This window comes from Ascaphus truei, chromosome 2 (genome assembly GCF_040206685.1).
Source record: "Ascaphus truei isolate aAscTru1 chromosome 2, aAscTru1.hap1, whole genome shotgun sequence".
NCBI lineage: Eukaryota > Metazoa > Chordata > Amphibia > Anura > Ascaphidae > Ascaphus > Ascaphus truei.
This window is the reverse complement of record NC_134484.1, coordinates 145,071,359-145,091,977: the sequence shown is the minus strand read 5'-3', so window position 1 is coordinate 145,091,977 and position 20,619 is coordinate 145,071,359. Positions and strand designations below refer to the sequence as shown.

Here is a 20,619-nt window from a genome sequence, read left to right as displayed (position 1 = left end):
AATAGAGACTTTTTTGGGAACCTCTAAGTATACAAACTTCAGTATGTTCCCCTTCTTTTCTGGATCCATGTCCAAGTAAAGCAATATAGAGAATATGTTAATACAGTGTATATCTAAAATATTCTGGTCTTGGGTTTTTAAAGATACAGTAATATTGGGTATAAATGTTTTAAACGTGTATAATCTTTTATTTATAATAAAACAAATGGTAAATCCGCAACACCAATAATTGAAGCATATAGTAAGATCAAAGTGAAATGGTGCACGGAAACTTAAGGGGCCTCAGAGCCCAAAAGAGAAAACAATTAGATAAATAGTGGTATCCCGCAATCAAAAAAAGTGGAACAAAATTAATCTACACAAATCTACAACGTTTATGCACAACAGTCTGTTCAACCCACACAGTATGTTTCTAATGCCCTATTAGTCTAAATAAAGGTAAGTTACCTTTCCTCATGTCCCTGCACACTGACTTCAAAGCACAGAGAAAATATACATATGTTTTTTTGTAACTTGTGTTGGGAGTGCTCTGAATTGTTTCACCGTTTTCTATGTTGTTCCATGGAGTCCTAAAGGTATAAGCCCATGGCTGAGATGCCCAGTCTTAGATTTGCCAGGCAACTAGGGGTTGTTTTCATTTATTGTTCTTTTTTGGAGCAATGTGAATGTAAATAATATATGAATAAGCCTTAAAGGCATGACACTGCATTTCGTTTTTTTGTTATGCTCATGAATACATAAGTAAGGTAGTTGCATATGTACAGTAACAGTGTTTTCCCCCACCCGGTGGAGATTTGGCCATTATTACATGGGGTGCATGATACAGTACCTGCTGGTAACAGGAGGGCTGAGCTTTCCACTGGTGGTAGTGGGGACACAGGATCAGGTTTCTGGGGTACATTACCCACATGGTTCTCTAGCAGTGCAGTGCCTCCATCTGCTGTAGGCTCCAGATAGGTGAAGATGATCTCCTACAGTAGAACTAACACCTCTCCCCCCACCCAGTAAGATCACACACTAGGCGGGAGTATAACAAACAGGAACGGTTTATTCTCTTGGTCTGTGCAGTACAGGAACAAGGCAGGTCTCTGCCCACTGCAGTCTCTGGGATGGTCAACTTGAGGTTTGTCCCTGGACTACCACTACAGGGCCCCTGCAGCTATCCTGGCTCTTCCCTGGCCTTCTAGCAGGACAAGAGGTATAGGGGAAGAGGAACAGGGGAGGCCAAGCTCCAGGCATCTGTGTGATCCCTGCCTCCCTCAAGAGGAGAGAGGCACTACTCGATTTAGGGTGGCACTGTCCTTATGAACAGCTAGGAGGAGGGTACCAGGTCTGTCCCATGATTGGTCATGCTCAGGCCTGATGTCACAGCCTCCCACTGTCAATCAAGGGCAGCACCAAGGAGGGGAAAAACACCATGTTGACTTCTGGCAGCCTGATTATAGCAGGGCTTACTGCCAGGAGTAGGGCAGGTTAGTAGCCAAAGGTGCATGGCTACACATATATAGTAGATATGCCTCAAATGAAGCACTTTTTAAAGTGGTTATGGCGATCCAGATTTACCCATACAAAAATGCATGCAAAGAAAGTCAATATAAATGAATGCAACTAAAGTCAATGCAATTAAGGGAGTGTCTGTTAATGTGTTAATGTTCATTTTATTTCTTAGTATTGCAAAGAAACCTTTGTTTTCTTTTAATATACTGTGCTAGCACATCTAATTTAATTGTATTTTTTATATATTTTTTTGTCAAGTGCTCAAATGCAGATGCAATATACAAAATGCATAACATTACTAGTATGATCTTAAATGCTGTGTTGTACTGATCTGCATGACCATTTCAACGTCCAGGGACAGGACCAAAACGTGTTTCAACGTTCAGGGACAGGACCAAAACGTTGACCAATAAAACCCTGTTAGAAAAGTCCACGAGACTGCTGACTTCTTATACGTGTACTATGTTATCTTTCTCTATGACCAGAATAAAACAGACAAAGGAATATGTAACAAGCCAAAAGTGTTATATATAGTTATCTGGTTTTGTGAGGACTTCTTATATATTTTTTTCCAATCCATAAGCTACACGTCTAAATATTTCATGGAAAAGGTAATTACTTCATGAGATCTTTCCAATAAGGTTCATCAGCTGAACTCTTCACTTTTGGGGGCTACTGTACATTTCTATAGAAAGTCATTGCCATGTTTAACACACACACACACACACACACACACACACACACACACACACACACACACACACACACACACACACACACACACACACACACACACACACACACACACACACACACACACACACACACACACTAACAATGTGTTGTTTTAAGATGGGGAAGCTTTATACAAATTAGTGGGAAGAGCAGAAACATTGATTGTCCCACTGTGTTTGCATCTAGGAATCATGACTCCATCTGCATGAATGGGTGCATACCTGTATCAAAAGAAAATGGAAGTTAAACCTGTCTTTGTTTATTTAACTTCAAATATGTTAGCACGCTATGGGTGAAAGGAAGTTATATAAAATACTCAAAAAAAGCTAAGAGAATCACAATTTTCAGTTCTTTGTTTAGCTTTCCTATATTTAAAACCTCTAATGCCAAGTCTGGGCTGGCAGCAACCTTGTGTTTCTAAGAAACATGCACAAGGTTTGATAGTTCCAATACACATGCCTAATAGGGAATATAAAAAAAAGTAGTATTATTTGTTATGTATGTTGTGCTAATTACATACACATATAGTAAATCAAAACCACAGCTTTTAGAGGATCGACATTGGTATATCAGCCTTCTAGGATAGGAAATCATAAATGTATCATTAAATGGTGGCTCAAGCATGTCATGGAAGGAACAGATACAGTATGTATGCACATAATGCAATCCAATGATACTTTAAATATACTTTATATTGACTCTGACAATAGGAGAACTACTGTTGGAAAACTGGTAGTACATAGCAAGAAAAAGTATAAACTTCTACCTGACTCATCTATAATAATAATAATAATAATAATAATAATAATAAAAGAGTCTGTGTGTCTGTCTGTCAGTCACAGCCACAGCTCCAAGACCATGAAACCTAAAGACCTGAAACTTTGCACGCATACTAAGGGGACCGTAGGGTTGCACACATGGGGTTACTATTTATTTTTTTCTCATGTTTTTAACTGCTCCTCTTCGCGAGGCCACTGATTGGTCGTTTTCTATGTGCGAGGCCGTTGATTGGCCTTTGCTTTGCAGGGAGGTATCTGATTGGTCGACACACTGAGCTGGAGGTCTTCCAGACATTCCTTAGGGCAGCGGTGCGCAAAGTAGGGGGCTGGGGGCGCGAGATTACCAGCGGGGGGCGCGGGGTTTACAGAGGCCCTGCGCGCTTCCCAAAGGCACTTAAATTAAGTGCTGGGGAGCTGCAGGGTCTCTGTAAACAATACTTACCTTGATTCAGCCGGCATCTGAAGACGCGTCGCCATGGCAACGTGATGTCATGATGCCCAGACGGCGGGAATCAAGGTAAGGAGGAGGGAGGGGGGCGCGTGGAGAGGAGGACATCCGGCAGGGGGGCGCAGGGAAAAATGTTTGTGCCCCCTGCCTTAGGGGGACGGCATAGGTCGGGGGGGGGGGTGTAAGAGAGGGAGGGGAGAGGTGGGGGTGTAAGAGACGGAGTGGGAGACACGGGGTGTAAGAGAGGAAGTTCCCTCATGGGGTGTGAGTGTCACTGAGGGGGTAGGTCACTGAGGGAGTGTGTCTGAAGAGGGTTAATGTCACTATAATTTGTAGTGGGAGTCTCAATGGTTGGGGGTGCAGCCTCACTCACTGGAAGGTGGAATTATTGATCGGGTTAAAGCGGGCGCCATTATCGATTGAGTCACAGTTTCAAGTTTGCAATGGAAAAGATGACTCCTGAGTACTGCAACCCGTGCAAAGCTGGGTACTTTAGCTAGTTATACATATTTTAGCTGACAAATATTTGAGGAGTCAAGTCTGCAACAAAAACATTTGGTTGTCAAACACAAGCTTGTGTGAGTAACAAAATGTATTCATGTTTAGTCTGAGAAGTACACAAAGTTCTTATTACTTAACCAGGCTAAAAGAAAGCATCTATGTCTGGAGGCAGAACACAAAGAAAGCACTGATGGGAAGCGCTATTACATTTCTAGACATTCTCTGCAGCCAGTAGCTGGTATAACATTCTGCATTTCAGTGCCTTGTAGTCTGAAGTGAAAGGTTGATTGACTTACCTCTCTCAGAGACACTTTGCAGGATACTGTTTTTGTTGAATAAACAAGAAATTTCCTTAAGATACCACCTTATAAATATGCCTCTTCTAATTAAGTTTTGCTTAAATATGAAATGCCTATGGTGCCAAAACGAAGAACCGAGTAGATGAGAGTAAACCAAGCTCAGTTTACTTAAAGCATCAGCCTGTCCTTGAGGATGGAAAATGATCATTTTGTTATAGTTAACACTTTTAAGTCACTAGATTAAGTCACTATTTGTTTATTCAGCATTGACACTCATTTACAAACATTCGTTGTATTGTTTGTGTGTGTTCAGAACATAACGCTGGAGGTGCCACTTGGGTTTATTGCAATATTTTTCTTCCCTCATAACTGATTTACTCATCATGTGCATAACGTATACTGTAAAAAGACTTGCATGCTAAAAAAAAATGTCTTTCACATCAGCAGTGTCTTACAACTTTGTGGGGTCAAGGTCAAAAATGGGCTATTTTTTACATTAAATTGATAAAACTTTAGACATTTTAAATGAGAACATCAACATATCACGGATGTGGCAGGCAGGGGTGGTCAGGTCCAATTCCGAGGTCGAGGCAGGCAGGAGTGGTCAGGTCCAATTCCAAGGTCTAGGCAGGCAGGGGTGGTCAGGTCCAATTCCAAGGTTGAGACAAGTGGCAGGCAGGGCTGGTCGAGTCCAAGCAGAGGTAAAGCACAAACAGGCAACTACAGAGGCAAAGACAGAGCTCAAGCAGGGGCGGGTACAGAGTACATAGCACAAGTAAAGTCCAGGAGCAACTGCCTGCTATTTAAAGGCCAGAAGCAGCTGCCTGCAATGAGGGCCAGAGAGAGGCTGACTTCCTGTCAGGAACTGAAGGCAGGAATTGCAAGAAAGCAAGATGGTCACTGCAGTATCAGTGAGGGTGTGAGGTCACTTCCTGTTGGCAGCCATCTTAGGTATTCAGACAGATCCCTTAGGCCTGGGACATAGTAAAGAATTTGGTGCTGTTGCTTGCTGCCGCTCGCTCTACCAGGAGCTTTTTGCTGTCCTGGCAGAGGAGACAGCAAGCGCACTTGGGAGGCGGGTATCACTGTGTGTGTCACTTGGTAGCTGTCAGTGTGTGTGTGTGTATGTGTATCATTGGGTAACTGTGTGTGTCACTTTGAAGTGCTAGGTGGATGTTTGAACTGGGGCGCTCCCTGGAATGTGTGGCTATAAAATATTTCAACGCCTAGGATATATTAAATAATTAAATAATTAAAAAAAATTAAAAATATGTGGTGGTGTAAAAGAGTATAAAAAATGTATACTGGCCCTTTTGGTGGTTATTAGTTGCTGCTTGACCTTGAAGAAGGAAACCCCGAGTCCTTCTTATTGTTGCAATGGAAGTATGAAGATGGTCAGCGCAAACTCATGGACCTCACGACGTTGGTGGAACAGAGTGGAGTTGAATAAAAGATGGAGTAAAATGGAATAAAACAGAATAAAACACAGTATTAGTGCATGCATCAACGTGTGTAGGGGAGGGGGGGGGAGAGGGGAGGAGGCAGGGGATGTGTGGGGGGTGGTGTTAGTGGATTGCCACTGGATATACAGTAAATGAAACTTGAACAATTAGTTTCAGTGACTCACACGGGCTTGTGTGAGACTTCACCCTCAACGCTGACTGTGGTTCGTGAATGCAAACTCCTATACGGGAGTGACAATAAACAAAAGACTCACACGGCCTAGTGTGAGTTCGTTCCCTCAGTGGGTGATGTCAGCCTGTTTAGGTGAGGCAGGTACGTCTCAGCAAACTATCCCCAATGGGTGTGGTGTGTGAGTGGCTCCTTTCCCCGTCGCCCATAGACCAAAGTATGTGAAACTCCAGAATTAGCAATATAAATAGGTCTTTATTGGTAACAGTTTAAAACACGAAAAAACAAGCATGGACAAGAATAGACAATGCAAATATAAAGTAAATAAACAATGAACACACTCACACTAAATGGCAACTCTTGTTGCCCAGCATCAGCCGCGTGGTTTGATCCGGTAAGGTCTCTTCCTCCGTTGGTGTTCACACTGACGCGTCCGTCAGTGGAACCAGAAGGGAGGATCTACACCGGATGTCCTGCGGATGGCTGGGTCCCTCTCTCAATGAGCTCCGGCAAGGAACAACGCGTTTCGCAATCAGCTTCGTCAGGTTTTTTGCATTAAATTGATAAAACTTTAGACATTTTAAATGAGAACATCAACATATCATGGTTGTGGCAGGCAGGGGTGGTCAGGTCCAATTCCGAGGTCGAGGCAGGCAGGGGTGGTCAGGCCCAATTCCGAGGTCGAGGCAGGCAGAAGGCAGGGGTGGTCGAGTCCAAGCAGAGGTAAAGCACAAACAGGCAATGACAGAGGCAAAGACAGAGCTCAAGCAGGGGCGGGTACAGAGTAAATAGCACAAGCAAAGTCCAGGAGCAACTGCCTGCTATTTAAAGGCCAGAAGCAGCTGCTTGCAATGAGGGCCAGAGAGAGGCTGACTTCCTGTCAGGAACTGAAGGCAGGAATTGCCAGAAAGCAAGATGGTCACTGTAGTATCAGAGAGGGTGTGAGGTCACTTCCTGTTGGCAGCCATCTCAGGTATTCAGACAGATCCCTTATAAGTTCCCCATGCTCACCTGTTTAAAATGTCTTTTATCGTTTTTTACTAGATTATATTTTGTTTCCATCTATACATTTTTTTTAATTGTGTTTGATTACTAAGAAATGTGGCCAAAAAGGAAATTAAATTAGTTGTTAGGCCCCTCCCACTTTATGAGAGCACTGGATTTCAAACCGTCTTATTGCAGAAATGAGATAACACATTGCTTGCTAGAGGTAGCTATCAGCTCTGTGCCTCCTAGTAGGGTAGAGCAAGAAAGAAGAAGCCGGAAAAGTAGCTGTGTAGACAATGCATTGCGGGCGTTAGACCTGTGTAAAGAAAAATTGAAACAGGATTAAAAAAATAGCAGTAAAAAATAACAATAACATGTTTTACAGGGAATTGCATGTATCATACTTTTAACTTTAATTTTAGAGTCCTGTCAAATGTCATACATTCACTTAACCTTTACAGTGCCCTTGTGATGTACCTAGTACGAAATGGGCCCTGGCACGCCAGAGGCCTTGTAGGCCCTTAGTTGTCTAGGGCAGGGGTCTCCAAACTCAGTCCTCAAGAGCCGCACACAGGCCGGCTTTAATGGATATCCCTGTTTCAGCACAGGTGGCTCAATCAGTGGCCCAGTCAAGCACTGAGCCACTGATTGAGCCACCTGTGCTGAAACAGGGATATCCATAAAAAACAGCCTGTGTGCGGCTCTTGAGGACTGAGTTTGGAGACCCCTGGTCTAGGGGGTAATCTGACTGCTCCATCGGAGTGGCCAGCCCGATCAAGATCAAAGACATTTTGGGATAATGTTTGTGATCATTTGTGAAGCTACAGTACCAAAAATCAGACTTCCATTTCCTTTATGCTTAACAAAGTAGTGCCCTCCCAGTAGAGATCACTTGTGAAAATCCCCTTTTCTCTTTAACAAAGTGAAGTGAAGGTGGTGTGGCCGGGAGGGTACTGGAAGTAATTTGACTTCATTGGGATCCCTCTGTAGAGCAAAAAATACAGTAGCCTTCATCTGTTGATGAAGATATGGAGATGAAGAAAGGATAATATTTATGATGTCATGTCTTGTCTTGTCTTGTGTATACAAGATGTCTTGTGTACAAGTTTCTTATGGCCTAGACATTTAACTCACTATACATAACAATTGGTCAAAATGTGATCAAAGATGATAGAATCCGATTAGCACCTTAACAGATATTTACTGATCTCATGCAGAATGTAATTTTTCACTTGGCTTTTTCATATGGCGTGTTGTTAAACCAGCAGAGTAGGCTCTTTGAAAGCACAAAAATAATATTGGCAAAGTTGCTAGATCAATCAAACCACAAAATTGTGACTTTTTAGCCAGCAAATCTTGTTTGTGTCTAGGTCAAAACTGACATTTTCTTTCTCCACTGACTTTCCTTAAAAACATATTGTCCGTTTCTGGATTCATATAATCTCAGACAAGTCTGTTTAGAGGAAGCTGTTTGCCTATTTTTGTTTTGGAACACACACTTTTGCTTTTTCAAGTACCTGAAAAAATAAGGCAAGCGTGTCCTAACCTCTTACAAACATCAGTAGGCTCTGGGTACTCAAATGAACTGGGTTTTTTTTTTTTTTTGTGTTGAAAACCTTTCAAGGTCACTGATCTGCTGAATGAGTTCCAGTTGCAAAGAGTAATGTAAGCTGAAGCCTAATTTACCAGTGTATAAAACAGAGTTTAACTAAATGTTTTGACAGGTAAAGAGTGTTAGTTGATTTCCCATCTCAAACTGAGGATGTACAATACCTCTCAACTACCTGCACACATCCTGGTCTCCACCCCCAAGTGGAGTGCCAAGCAGACTAGAAAACATGACAGGTTTGATTAAGTGGATTTTATTAACTGACCTCCTCTTTTCACTTTTATTATTCAAGCCTGCTATCCCTTAGAAATCTTTGTTTTCGCCAAATAAAACGGTAAAAGGATGTCAATGAATTTAACGCTAACTGTTTTCATAACCTCACATTTGGATAAACCAATTCCTTTTAAAAAATGTATTAATCAAAACTATATATTATATGTAACGGGTATTCCCCCACCCAATCGCAGATATAGTGTGAGTGCGGAGAACCTACTGTTATCAGGTGTGGTGCTTTACCTGTTAGGCTCACAGGAGGACTGAGCTTCCGCCACGGGGAACCTGGGGCAAGTATATTATGAGTAACCCTGTACTCGGTGCAGCGCCTCCACCTGCGATGGCTCCTACCAGAGGGGGAGTGGTTCCTCGCAGGACAATATACATCACTCAGCACACAGTATGTATAACAACCAATACCTTCACTTGTGAGCATAGGGAACGTACTTTTGCATATAACATCAACAGATCAACGGGTGTCCCTCTCTAGAGGAGACACTAACTAATGCGTCTCGCAGGACGCTACCCCCTTCACCAGGTGATCCCACCCTGTGTTCAATAGCCCCCACACAAAATGTCTGCACCCTTAAAGGGAGAGGATATGTGTGACTGCGCAGCCACTAGTCCCGAAATAATAATATGTGGGATCGTTGGTGGAGGGTTACCTGCCGAGGAGGAGGGTTGAGGAGGGTTACCTGCTGAGCACTCCAGTGCTCGGACCTGCAACGGAGCTTCGCAAAGGATCCGATGATGGATGAACACAGGAACTACCGTCCGGGGCGATCCCACCCGGATGGCCTCTGCAGCAACAATGATGATCTGCGCCCAAACCTCTGGACGGACACGGAGCGTCTGGTGAGTCCCTAACTGACTCCAATAGTAAGGTGATGCTCGCTGCTACTATAGGCGATCCCTACAACACAGCAACCTTAAATGTCTTCAGGGGAAACTCATAGGGGCCTACGGGGTAGCCTGTCCTATGCAGGTGGGTCACTGACCCCCTGCACCCACACTACCTCTCCCCTCACCACCCGGGTCCCCTCTGACTAACTCCTACCTAATACTCACAACACCTGCAGCAACGCACTATGCCCTCTTGTCAGCCCTCACAGCACTGACAGCTGTGACCTGACAAGACTGCACACCACACGCACCTAAGGGCAGAGTCCCTAACCTAGGGGCCGTCCCTTATCACTTACCCACTAACCTGGTGGGTGCTGGGGCCTGTCTGGGACCTGGCGAACCTTACCTGGTGTAGGAGCCACTTACTCACTACACCCTTCCTGCCTCTTCTTGCTCCCAGCTCCAACTGCCGTTGCTCTAAGCCCGCGAAAAGTATCAATCTGCCTCTGTGGGACTCCTTGGCCCTCATTGGCCATTATGAAGCACCTGGTGCCTGCCTCGCTATGCCCCATGGGAGTTGTAGTCCTGGGGAGGCTGTCTTGACATTGGGGCCGCGTGCGCACATGCCCTGCGCATGCGCGAGTCCCTAATGGCCGCCGCAACTTTCTGGCTAGTCTTGCGCAAGCGCGATCACGCGCACGCTCGCGCAACCCGTCATGGCGGCCCCCACTAGCCGGGTACGCCGCCGAGGCTCCAGGAACGCCGAGCGCTAGCTGCACTGGCCCCCACCTTTGCGAGCAGCCGGCGGGCCCGTTTCTGGCTCCGGCGGGACTCGCGACCGCTCGGCTGACCAGAGAAGGGGTCTCTGGGAGCCAGAGGACACCGGGGCTACATATATATAAAAATAATATCAGAAGATGAGGTTGAAGTGATAGATAACACAATCACAGTGACTGTGTAATTTGCCACCATTCTACTCAGCAAACGTGTCTCTTTTTCTAATGCAGGATCACTAAAAATGAGCATAGACACCAAAAGACAATTGGATATACCGGTACCAGTACTAGGAACGATGGCTTAATAATAAGGATAGGGGATGTCTCTGTTGAGAGACTTGGACAACTTTCCATGACAACTTTCCCCAGAATTGCAAGGAGATATGTCACATAGATCTTTAATAAATCCATCATTGTTACTAATATATTTTAGGGTACTAATATTATAAAATCCAACTGGAATTTTATTGTGTACTTTAAACATCAGTTTATTACTTATTTATTGTTTAACTTTGGTAGCTTATTCTATATCTGCCGAAGCGGCAAATCAGACCATTTTCAAAGATGAATTAGAGCTGCTTCGGCTGATATAGATTAAGCCCTTTAGTCAGTCTTTACAATGTTCCCTGTAAGTCATAAGGGCTGGCACACCAGGGGTCCCCAATAAAAAGGGGACATCATGGTATTTTTGTTTATTTTCTAGGGCAGATCGCATTGTATCTTAACACAGAATGCTGTTGAAACCAGGAATAAACAGACCCTTTGATGAGTGCCAGTCCGTATTGACTACGTCCTGGGGCACCCAAAGAGTTAAATTATTGGAATGATTTACTAAGCATATCCTTAAATGCACATGGATACCGAATTTGAATTCCAGAATTTTGATTATTTCCCTTTTAATAATGTATAATAATAATGTACCATGTCCTTAATGACCAATCATTAATACCGAACCTTACCAGCACAAAATTATTTGGAGTGTCTCAGTGAGTAAAGACACTGACTCTGTGAACAATGACACTGAGTTTGAATCAGTTGGAACATGGTTCAATTCCCGGTGTCGGCTCCTTGTGTCCTTGGGCAAGTCACTTTTTCTGCCTGTGTCTCAGGCACCAACCAGATTGTAAGCTCGTCTGGACAGGGACTGTCTGTAACAATCCTATGTGCTGCGTACCACGCACTGTACTGTAATTGTGAAGCACGTTGAATCCCAATGGGAGAAAAGTGATATATGAAATAAAGTTATTATTATGATTTACTGTTACATTTATACATGGAATTAGATGTTGGACATATATTAAAAACAGGGCTGAACACCCAAAAAAAGCTATATAACAATGCCAACATTAAAAAAGAAAGAAAAAAGTGGTTACCAGATGTGCTTCTTGGAGATGTACTTAGCCTTACATCAGTAACAGCATATCAATGCTTTACAATTGAAATAAGTCACTGGGAGTTTCTGAGCGTCAATGCACTTCAAAGAGCAAATGCAAAAGTTAGGAAGAAAAGCTAGAAAAGGTTAGAGTTGTCATCACGTATCTTTTAAAGGTTCAACGTGAACATTTTATGTGCTTTACATTGGCTCACCTAGTGGTCATAGCATGATGAAAATAGATGATGCTGTCTGGATTACCACCACTTTCTTTGTAAATCCACAGTCAAACACTGGAATAATAGTAATGCAGTAAGATAGAGTAATATGTAATGTTTCCCAAGCTAGACAGCACTTTCATTTTTATGACGTGTACTTCGAATCTGGTACGAAGTGATTGTGTGGATAAATGATCAGATATTAACTGACTCATTGATATCACTGCAGTTATTCTGGGTTGTTATCAGGCTGTTCTATACTTGTTTGGCTTTCTGTCACGGTTGTGCTCGCCACAAACCTGGGTCGGACCGCGTGGCTGAGGTGGGGTTGTATAAGCACCGACCTTAGACCGCGCAGGCTGATCCGGATTGCGCAGTTCGTAGTCGTACATAGCAGGGTCGGGACTGGAGAAGGCAGCATTGTCATTGGACAAGCCAGGGTCAGGATCGGAGACATCAGGGTAAACGTTGTTCAAGCAGGAGTTCGGCAACAGGTAGTCAGGAGTTCCCCGCTTCAGCTTAGGAGCGTGAGCGCAGGAGTGGCCTCTGCGCGTGCGGCTACCATGGCCCATGGTACTGGTCTAAGGAAGGGATAGGCAGACCAGAGTGGGACCACCGCCTGGAAGCACTGGTAAACCAGTGCTTCAGCGCAAGAGTCCTGAGTGGGCCTGTGCAAGGAGAGAGAGAGCAACAGACCTCAGGACTCGTAGACCGGCCTCTGCTAAGGGAAGGGCAGCAGGCCTGAGGAAACAGGAAGCTGAAGTATACACTGGAGGTGCTCCGCTTCAGCACAGGAACCAGGAACAAGAACTAGGACAATAACAGAGTTAGTAACGAGATAACAAGCCAGGGGCTTGTGCCAGAACACTTGGTGACATCCAGGAAGGACTATGCTCGGCCGAGAAGGATTGTGGGGATGCAGTACTTAAAGGACAGCGGGCCAATCCTTGGAGGAGGGTGTGAGGGCACTGCTCCAATGAGTGAGTACAAAGCTAGGTTGCAGTGATAGCTTGCACAGCTGCAGTAGAAACCAGGGGGAGTGTTCCAGGACTGCACAGGTCTGTAAGGCAAGGTAAACAGTAAACTGAGGTGTGGATTCCTTACCCTTTCTAGCTCTAAGAACTGGCTACAAAATGTTGTTGCTTTTGCTGAGGTGCTCTGCTTTAGGATTTCTGGCATCCTGTTCACTTCTCTAAGCAGCTTCTGTAATAGGTTTGATAGTTTATGGAGGTCATATCCAGTACACGGTTACCTGGAATACCTTCTGGCATTTGTTGTCTGCAAAAATATCAAAAACATTTAATATATGTTTTCCAGATGAGCAGGGTAGATGGGGTTTGATAAGGTTCTGTTGTGTTTGGAAATGTTATACATTTTTGAGAAAGTTGAGCACAATGCTATTGTACATAAGCCTAAGGTTTTCCGAGGCCAAGTAGAAGCTGCAAACATTTTTTTTCTCCATATTTTATTCCAATCCATTATAAAATCTTAACATGTAATAGACAAAACCACATTATGAGTGGAGTTGTTTCAGTGCTGAAGATATAGGGATCTCGATATACTGTACTAGTTGTTTTCTTTAGCTTTATATTTCTTTAACAGTATATGTAAACATAATTTTACGGTCCGCATACTGGGCATAGAATTGATTCGGTATATTTATTTTTAAATGATTAGTGACCAAAAAACCCTTTGTAATACTGGAATACATTTGGAAACTAGCTAATATAGTTGTGATAGTCTTGTCTCTCAAATTGGAAAAAATGGAATAAGCGCAAAAAATCACTTTGACAAACTTATATAAAATAGTGAAGTGAGATTACTTACCGTAATAGAAAATTGTACAATACAACCTTTGGGGGGAAACTGCAGCTCCTTAGAAATAGACATTCCAAAATCCCCCAAAATAATTTATCAGAGAACATCAGACCGCATGTAGTCCCCAGGCATATGTAAAGGGAAAAAAAGAAAACAAATTGTGCAAATCTATGTGACACCAAAACTGGATGAGATCCCAATTGCCTCGTTCCATAGGCAAAGCTTGTTTTGGAAGAGTTCAGCATCATCTCAATCCCAGATTTCCTCTCAATTATGGCTGGGATGAACTGAACTACTTGCGACTTGGATCACTGTCCATCATGGCTCCTGAAAGAGACCATTGATGCCATGGCTCCATGGTTGGTGCAGATTGTCAATACAGTAGCTCTCTCTCATTGGGGGAGATGCTGGTTGGCCTTGAAAAAGGGTTGGTTAATCTCCTGTTGACAGTGAGTCTAGATATTGATGTTCCCGTCAACTATCATCCAATCTTCAACCTTCCAATGGTTGGAAATGTGGTAGAAAATGTTGGAGAGGGTTGTCTTCACCCAGTTGGAAGATTGTCTGGAAAGGGCCGGCTTCTTTAATCCCATGCAGTCTGGCTTTAGAGTCGGTTATGGAACTGAGTCTGTAAAGCTGTTATGATTTATTGATGGCCATGGACAGGGGTTGTATTTCTGCCCTTGTTAGCGGCTTTCGACACAATTGATCATGGAGTGCTGCTGCACCGCTTGAGGGACGTGGCTGTTATTGGGTATTGGAGCACATTGCAATGGGTTGCCTCGGTCTTGTAAGGCTGGATCCAGCAGGTGGCCATGGGGTCCCATGTGTCATTGGTGGATCCTGTCCCCTCAGGGGTCCCTCATAGGTCGGTGCTGTCATCGCTTCTGTTAAACGCGTATGTAACACCACTGGGAAATATCACCAGCAAGCATGGTCTGAAGTGCCATCAGTATGCTGATGATACCTAGATCTATCTATCTTGCCAAGGCAGCCCAGGGACGACTTTTGTTACATTGATGGCTTGCTTGGACGAGGTGGCGGCATGGATAGAGATGAACTTGCTGAAGCTCAATCCTGACAAAATGGAACTAAAGATTATGGGTTCGGCAAGAACAGGGGGTTTGTGAGTTGCCCCTAATTTAATGGTATGCAGCCTCTCCCTGTGTCCCAGGTGCATAACCTCATCATCCTCTTTGACCAGAGTCTCAACTGCCTATCTGCAGTCTCTTTTGATGCCTCATTAGGATACATGTTATGATCTCAGGTCCCCATGGGGTTCCACCTCTCCACTCCAAGGATCTATATCCCACACTAGATGAGCGGGCCTTCTTGTATGTGGCTTCACAGGTTTGACCCGCACTCCCACCAGAGCTCAGGGGCATACCAACTTTACTATTGTTTCAGGAACGGTGTAAGACTCATTTCTTCCTCCTGGCTTTTCCTGTCTGAGTCATGTCTAATTTTCTAGATCTTAAATTGATTGTAAAGTATTGCAGTGCCTTTAAGTGAAGGCGTGTTTTTGCTTAAAAATATAAATTATAATGATGATGAAAGGCTGTTTGGTTCCACTCAGATAGAGATCACACTGTCATGCGCTCCGGTGTGCGTCAGGTCCAATAGGGAATCAATGTACCCTGATCGGGAGGAGGTTATGTGCAGAGTTTAAGGGAGTAGTAACATGTCCTGGAAGTCTAGATGCAAGCCGAGGTCAAGGATGAGAGAAGATACAGGTCCAGGTACAAGGCGAGGGCAAAATGTACTAAGAGAACACGACAGGTAGTAGAATGCACTAGGCAACAAGACAAGGCCACAGGATGCTTGGGGTAAGCACTATGTCACAAAACGAATATTATGCTCAGTCGATGTGGAGCAGGGATCGGTGAGCATATAAAGGGCTGTAAGCCAATCAGCAGGATTGCACAAGGCTGCAAGAGATGAGCATAATCCTGTGTCAGTGTTGAGTGTTAGATGTAACCCTTTGTGTGGCCATGGTAGCGTGACGCCTGCGTGTAGTTACATCTGTGTGAGGCGCGTCACCCGTGTCGTCACGGGATGCATCGCGGGGACTGAGCCTAAGCCTGATTCTTGTGGTGTCCCCTTGCTTCATAGTGGTAGCACGCCGCTTGCGTGTAGATACTTCTCCGTGAGGCGAGTCACTGGTATTGTCACGAGACCCGTCGTGGGGGTGGGACCTAAGCCTGATTCTTGCGGTATCCCCTTGTCAGACAATGGCAGCACGGCGCTTGCGCGTAGATCCATCGGTGGGAGGCGTGTCACCCGTGTCGTCCCGGGACTTGTCGCGGGGGTAAAACCTAAGCCTAATCCTCACACTCCCACCTGTGGTGCCGCCGAAATCAGGAAAGCAGCAATGTTGTGGGTATTCAGGGCACTCAAACAATATCCAGGCTGTCCTGGACTGCCTGGATATTGTTTGAGTGCCCGGAATACCTACAACATTGCTGCTGTTTGGTTCCACTCACATGGTGTTAAAAGGTTTAGCACACTCCTAGCTGCATGTAATGAACATTATAAACAGCTGAAACTCAGGATTCCCCCACTGAGAAAGAGACAGACAGACATAGAATACAGTAATAATGTTTAGAAAGTCAAAATAAGTGATGACATTTCACTCGCCAGCAATAAAGCACATTGTCTCTAAAATATCTTAACATTTTTTAAGCATAAATCTTCTCTCCAAGTTATTCTTCATTTTTTGTACATTTTTGTAATTTGCCCGAACAGGAATGTCCCCCAGAAACCGAATCACTGCTTTCCTTGTGATCAGTTCGATAACATTCACTTATATAGGAAATCAAAATGGCTGCCAGCCACAACGGTGCTAATGAGCCAGTGAGGATAATGAACGTCATTCCCATTAATGATACTGTATATACTTCTGCCAGTAACCCATTTCTAAATCAGTACTTTCTCAATGAACCTCATCTGAACCAAAGTGTACCCAGTAATAAGGGAGCAATGTGTTTGTTCTGTAGCTGCTACATTGATTCACGTGTGTATCAAGGCTCTTATCATGTACTGTACATGCAAAGGAACGAACAAAGACAAGATTCACATAGGGTGAAAACTGTGCAGACAACAGAGGAATGATAATACAGATTGCTTACCTAGTTTGTAATTATTACATGACTTAGAGTAGCATGTCTATGATTATTTTTGCTTAGCGTGCAGTATTCCTGCATAGATTAGTGAATACAGTAGTTACAAGAAAATACTGAACACTCTGGAAACTATATGGGATAATACCTTTAACTGATACCTACACCCTTATATTTTCTATTCAAGATGTTAATTGATTTATTGCAGTTATTTCTACATTTGCTAAATGACTTACATGCTCTTGCTCTGTATTGAGATTACGCGAATTTGTCTGTGTAACTATATCAGCATGTTGGCATTCCATGTTGCTTAGCAAGACATTTATTATGCCAAAAAACAATAAAAACAAAATGACAATTTTTGTTTTCACAGTGTAAAGGGAGCAGATGCTGGCAATGGGATCCGAGTGTTTGCACCAGATATTGGGATGTTTATTGCCAGCCTGGCTACATGGCTGTTTTGCAAGAAACTTGCTCTGAAGCCAATAACTGAAGATGATGCACAGTACAACACCCAGTTTGTAAATGAAGAATTGGTACGTATGAGCATATACCTTGTAAAAGTACCTGATCCAAAAACTGCATTGTGTGCCCGTGTATTGATGATCAGGCTTTCCTTATTCGTATTGACACAGAAAAATATTTTTTCATTTGTAGGGCTTTATTCTTTGTCTGCCGAACAGCTATTTTGTAGAATTACCCCTTTAATCTGTAGATGTGAGCTCAGAACCACATTTAGAGAATAAGGGCATCTAAAATGACAGACTAACATTTTTGCAACTACATTTTGCTCAATACAGTTGTGTTAATCGTGGTCAGCAATTTGTGATAAGTCTTTTACATTGACTATTTCAAATCAGTTGCACATATGAGATGGTTTCCTTTAATTGTTACCTTTGCAGCTTTTACCAGCTTTAATTCTCTTAATAATTCAGAGTGAGGACTATAATGCTTTTTGTGTGAAATGTTTTCAGATATATGGCCCACACAATGCCTTCAATTAGTACATATTTAAAACCGACACACCATTTTTCAGGGTAGAGTTGTACATTGCATGTACTGTAGAACTCCCTGTGAATTGTGTCATAGCCATGAAAATATACAGTAGCAATCATTGGAAACCCTTGAAAAGTCATAGTAAAGCTTAAGTGCAAATTTGTTGTATCTTGTAACACAGTTGAAATAAAAATATCTTTATAACCATGCTTTGTGTGCTAAACAGCTCATGCTATATCTATATCATACAATAATAATCAACTTCAAAATACAGTACCATTGTGTTTATTTTGTATGACATGTACAGAGACTGTTTTTGTATGCAATATTTTACTATTCTTGGTTTGATTGCCCAGAAATGCTAAGGATATGTAATCAGTGTATATTAAGCAAATATATAACGTTGCCATTTTCATACACTTCTTTAATAGAAGGTTTACAGATTGTTGTATTGTTTCCGTTCAATTATGGTCCAATTATGTTTTGCAATGCCCATAACCATTGTAAAGACAGACACTTGACATTAAAGGAATGTTCAAAATTTACAACATTAAGGCCTATATTTAGTAAGGGGTGCTATGCTATAACTATGTGAGCTTGTAAGGCGAAACGCACTGCTGGAAGGTATCCTAGTACATAGAACCATTTAGTCGATATGGGCCTAAGTTAAGTCTCTATCGACAATGTTCCTTATAATCGTATGTTAGATGTTCCATTCCCTGCATGAGTATCACAACATATTGTAGTAAATAACAATATATCATGGTTTTCCCATGTGGTTTAACAATAAATATTGTGCAGTTAATCACCCTATGATAGCATACAGTATATACATTTAGTGTATTGTGTAGGAGACATACAGTAACAGACACAACAAAAATATGTACTGTACGTGTGGAGAAATTTTCACATTGCCCAATGTCCAATTCAGTTTCGTTACTTGAAGGCAAGATCTGAAAAGGTAAATGTTTTCAATGCTAGAAGATATCTGTCCTTTTAAAACTTTTTTCACACATTTTTTGGTAATTTAATGGGGAACAGTGCTGAATGCAGCATGTTTCTTATTGTTTTCCCTTAGATTTGTTAATAGTTAATTGCAAAAGCCTTAGTTTTTCTACACATAAAACCTTTGTGTGTGTTTATCCGGTCATATCATAAGCTTGGTGTGTAAAGGATTCTGAAATTGCAGCAGAGATTCAGGCAGTCAAAGTGCAGAAAGATTGTTTAAATTAAAGTGAAACCTCTTCACATTCATTATGCACCTGCATGTGAATCCAGTTTATGTTTGAAAGTTATCAATGCTTCATTCAGTTGTTCAATGTGTCTTCTATAAAATGTGCTAAGAGTCAACATAGAAAAGTAAAGCTAAGCAAACTCTGTCAGACATGGAGTTCATTCCTTGAAAGCTTTGTTGGATCCACCGTTTTTGACTTCCTCTTGATTATAATTATGTTTATACTTAACATGAACTATTTTATGTGTAAATACCTTTACCATGAAGGAGAGGTGAAAATTACAAGATTCGGTCAGTCCCTGGGTTAAATTCAAAGTTTCTGGGTAATTCTTTCTTACTTTCAGACCAAGGCTACGCTTATAGTGCCAGCGACGTCAGGCTGAGGTCACTGAAAAAATCAAATTGACACTGTAGAGATAGACTGATCTGTTCTTGTTTGGTTCTGAGACAACTTTTAATTTAAGTATAAAAATTACAAATTAGGGAAGAAAATATAAACTTCTCCGAAAGTGGCCGCTATCCAGCTACAGTTGTAAGAATAATATTGTATTTTTAGCAGCAAAAAGGTCATAACGTTGACTATAAGGTTGCTGATCCCAGTTTGTTGTAACTGGGCGGAAACACCAGAAAAACCTTAGTCTTGAAAAACAAGGTTCTTTTTTCTGTGGTGGTGGTGGTAAATGATCTATCTCAGCCTCAGCCCTTGTACAGAGCAATGCCAATATTGTTTTTTCAGGTAATTTGCTAGCCGTCTATAGAGTGCAAATGCCGGATAACTTTTTTTTAAATGATTTTTTTATTTTTATAAAATATAATTTTCTATTAGGATTCCCTCCAAATCTGGAGTTTTACGTACAGTATTTCCATTGAAGTTCAGCTCACTGGTCCACAAAAGGAAAAGTTCTAGAGCAATATATTAATTTAATTGTCTTGAACATGCCAGTATAAGTCTAGAAATACAACTTTATCATATTAAAGAAAACATGAATTCACCGACAGCTTGGTTCCAACTGGTATTTTTCTCAACAGTAAACAAAACAAGTCATTATAAATATGGAAGCACAGTCTGCCAAAATGTTCACACGTGCAATTTAGCGCTATTGAGTCGGGTAAGGACATATTTCGATTCTTATCACCGCGTGCCGTCTTCAGACTAAGGGATCAGTGATGCTCCCCGTCAGCACGATGACAATATAACTAACACAATGATTCTTCGAAATGGCTAAATATAAATGTAAAACATTTTTAAATCAAGAGTTCACAGATCAAAAAATAAAGTATAGCCAAATTGGTTACAAAAAAAATAAAGAAGGGGTCAGAGGCCCTGAAACGTATATTTAAAGAGAAAACAATATTAACCACTTCTCAAATCTTTAACCGTAGTTAATACATCCTTCTTAATGAATGAACATATTTTACACAAAACAAAAAAAAAACAGAAGAAAACTCAATTTGTTACTCAATTCTTCTGGTTTCAAGCAAA

The 20,619-nt window shown here is 42.3% G+C and overlaps 1 protein-coding gene across 4 annotated transcripts in view; it reads left to right on the top strand.

Moving 5' to 3' along the window:
* The window catches only part of PIEZO2 (piezo type mechanosensitive ion channel component 2), a 504,990-nt gene that overhangs the window by 305,055 nt on the left and 179,316 nt on the right, over positions 1–20,619 (top strand). For all 4 annotated transcript variants that reach the window (XM_075585381.1, XM_075585382.1, XM_075585380.1 and 1 more), the window contains exon 5: positions 17,280–17,442. In XM_075585381.1, coding sequence (XP_075441496.1) covers positions 17,280–17,442 — 163 coding nt within the window. The remainder of the gene's footprint in view (positions 1–17,279; positions 17,443–20,619) is intronic.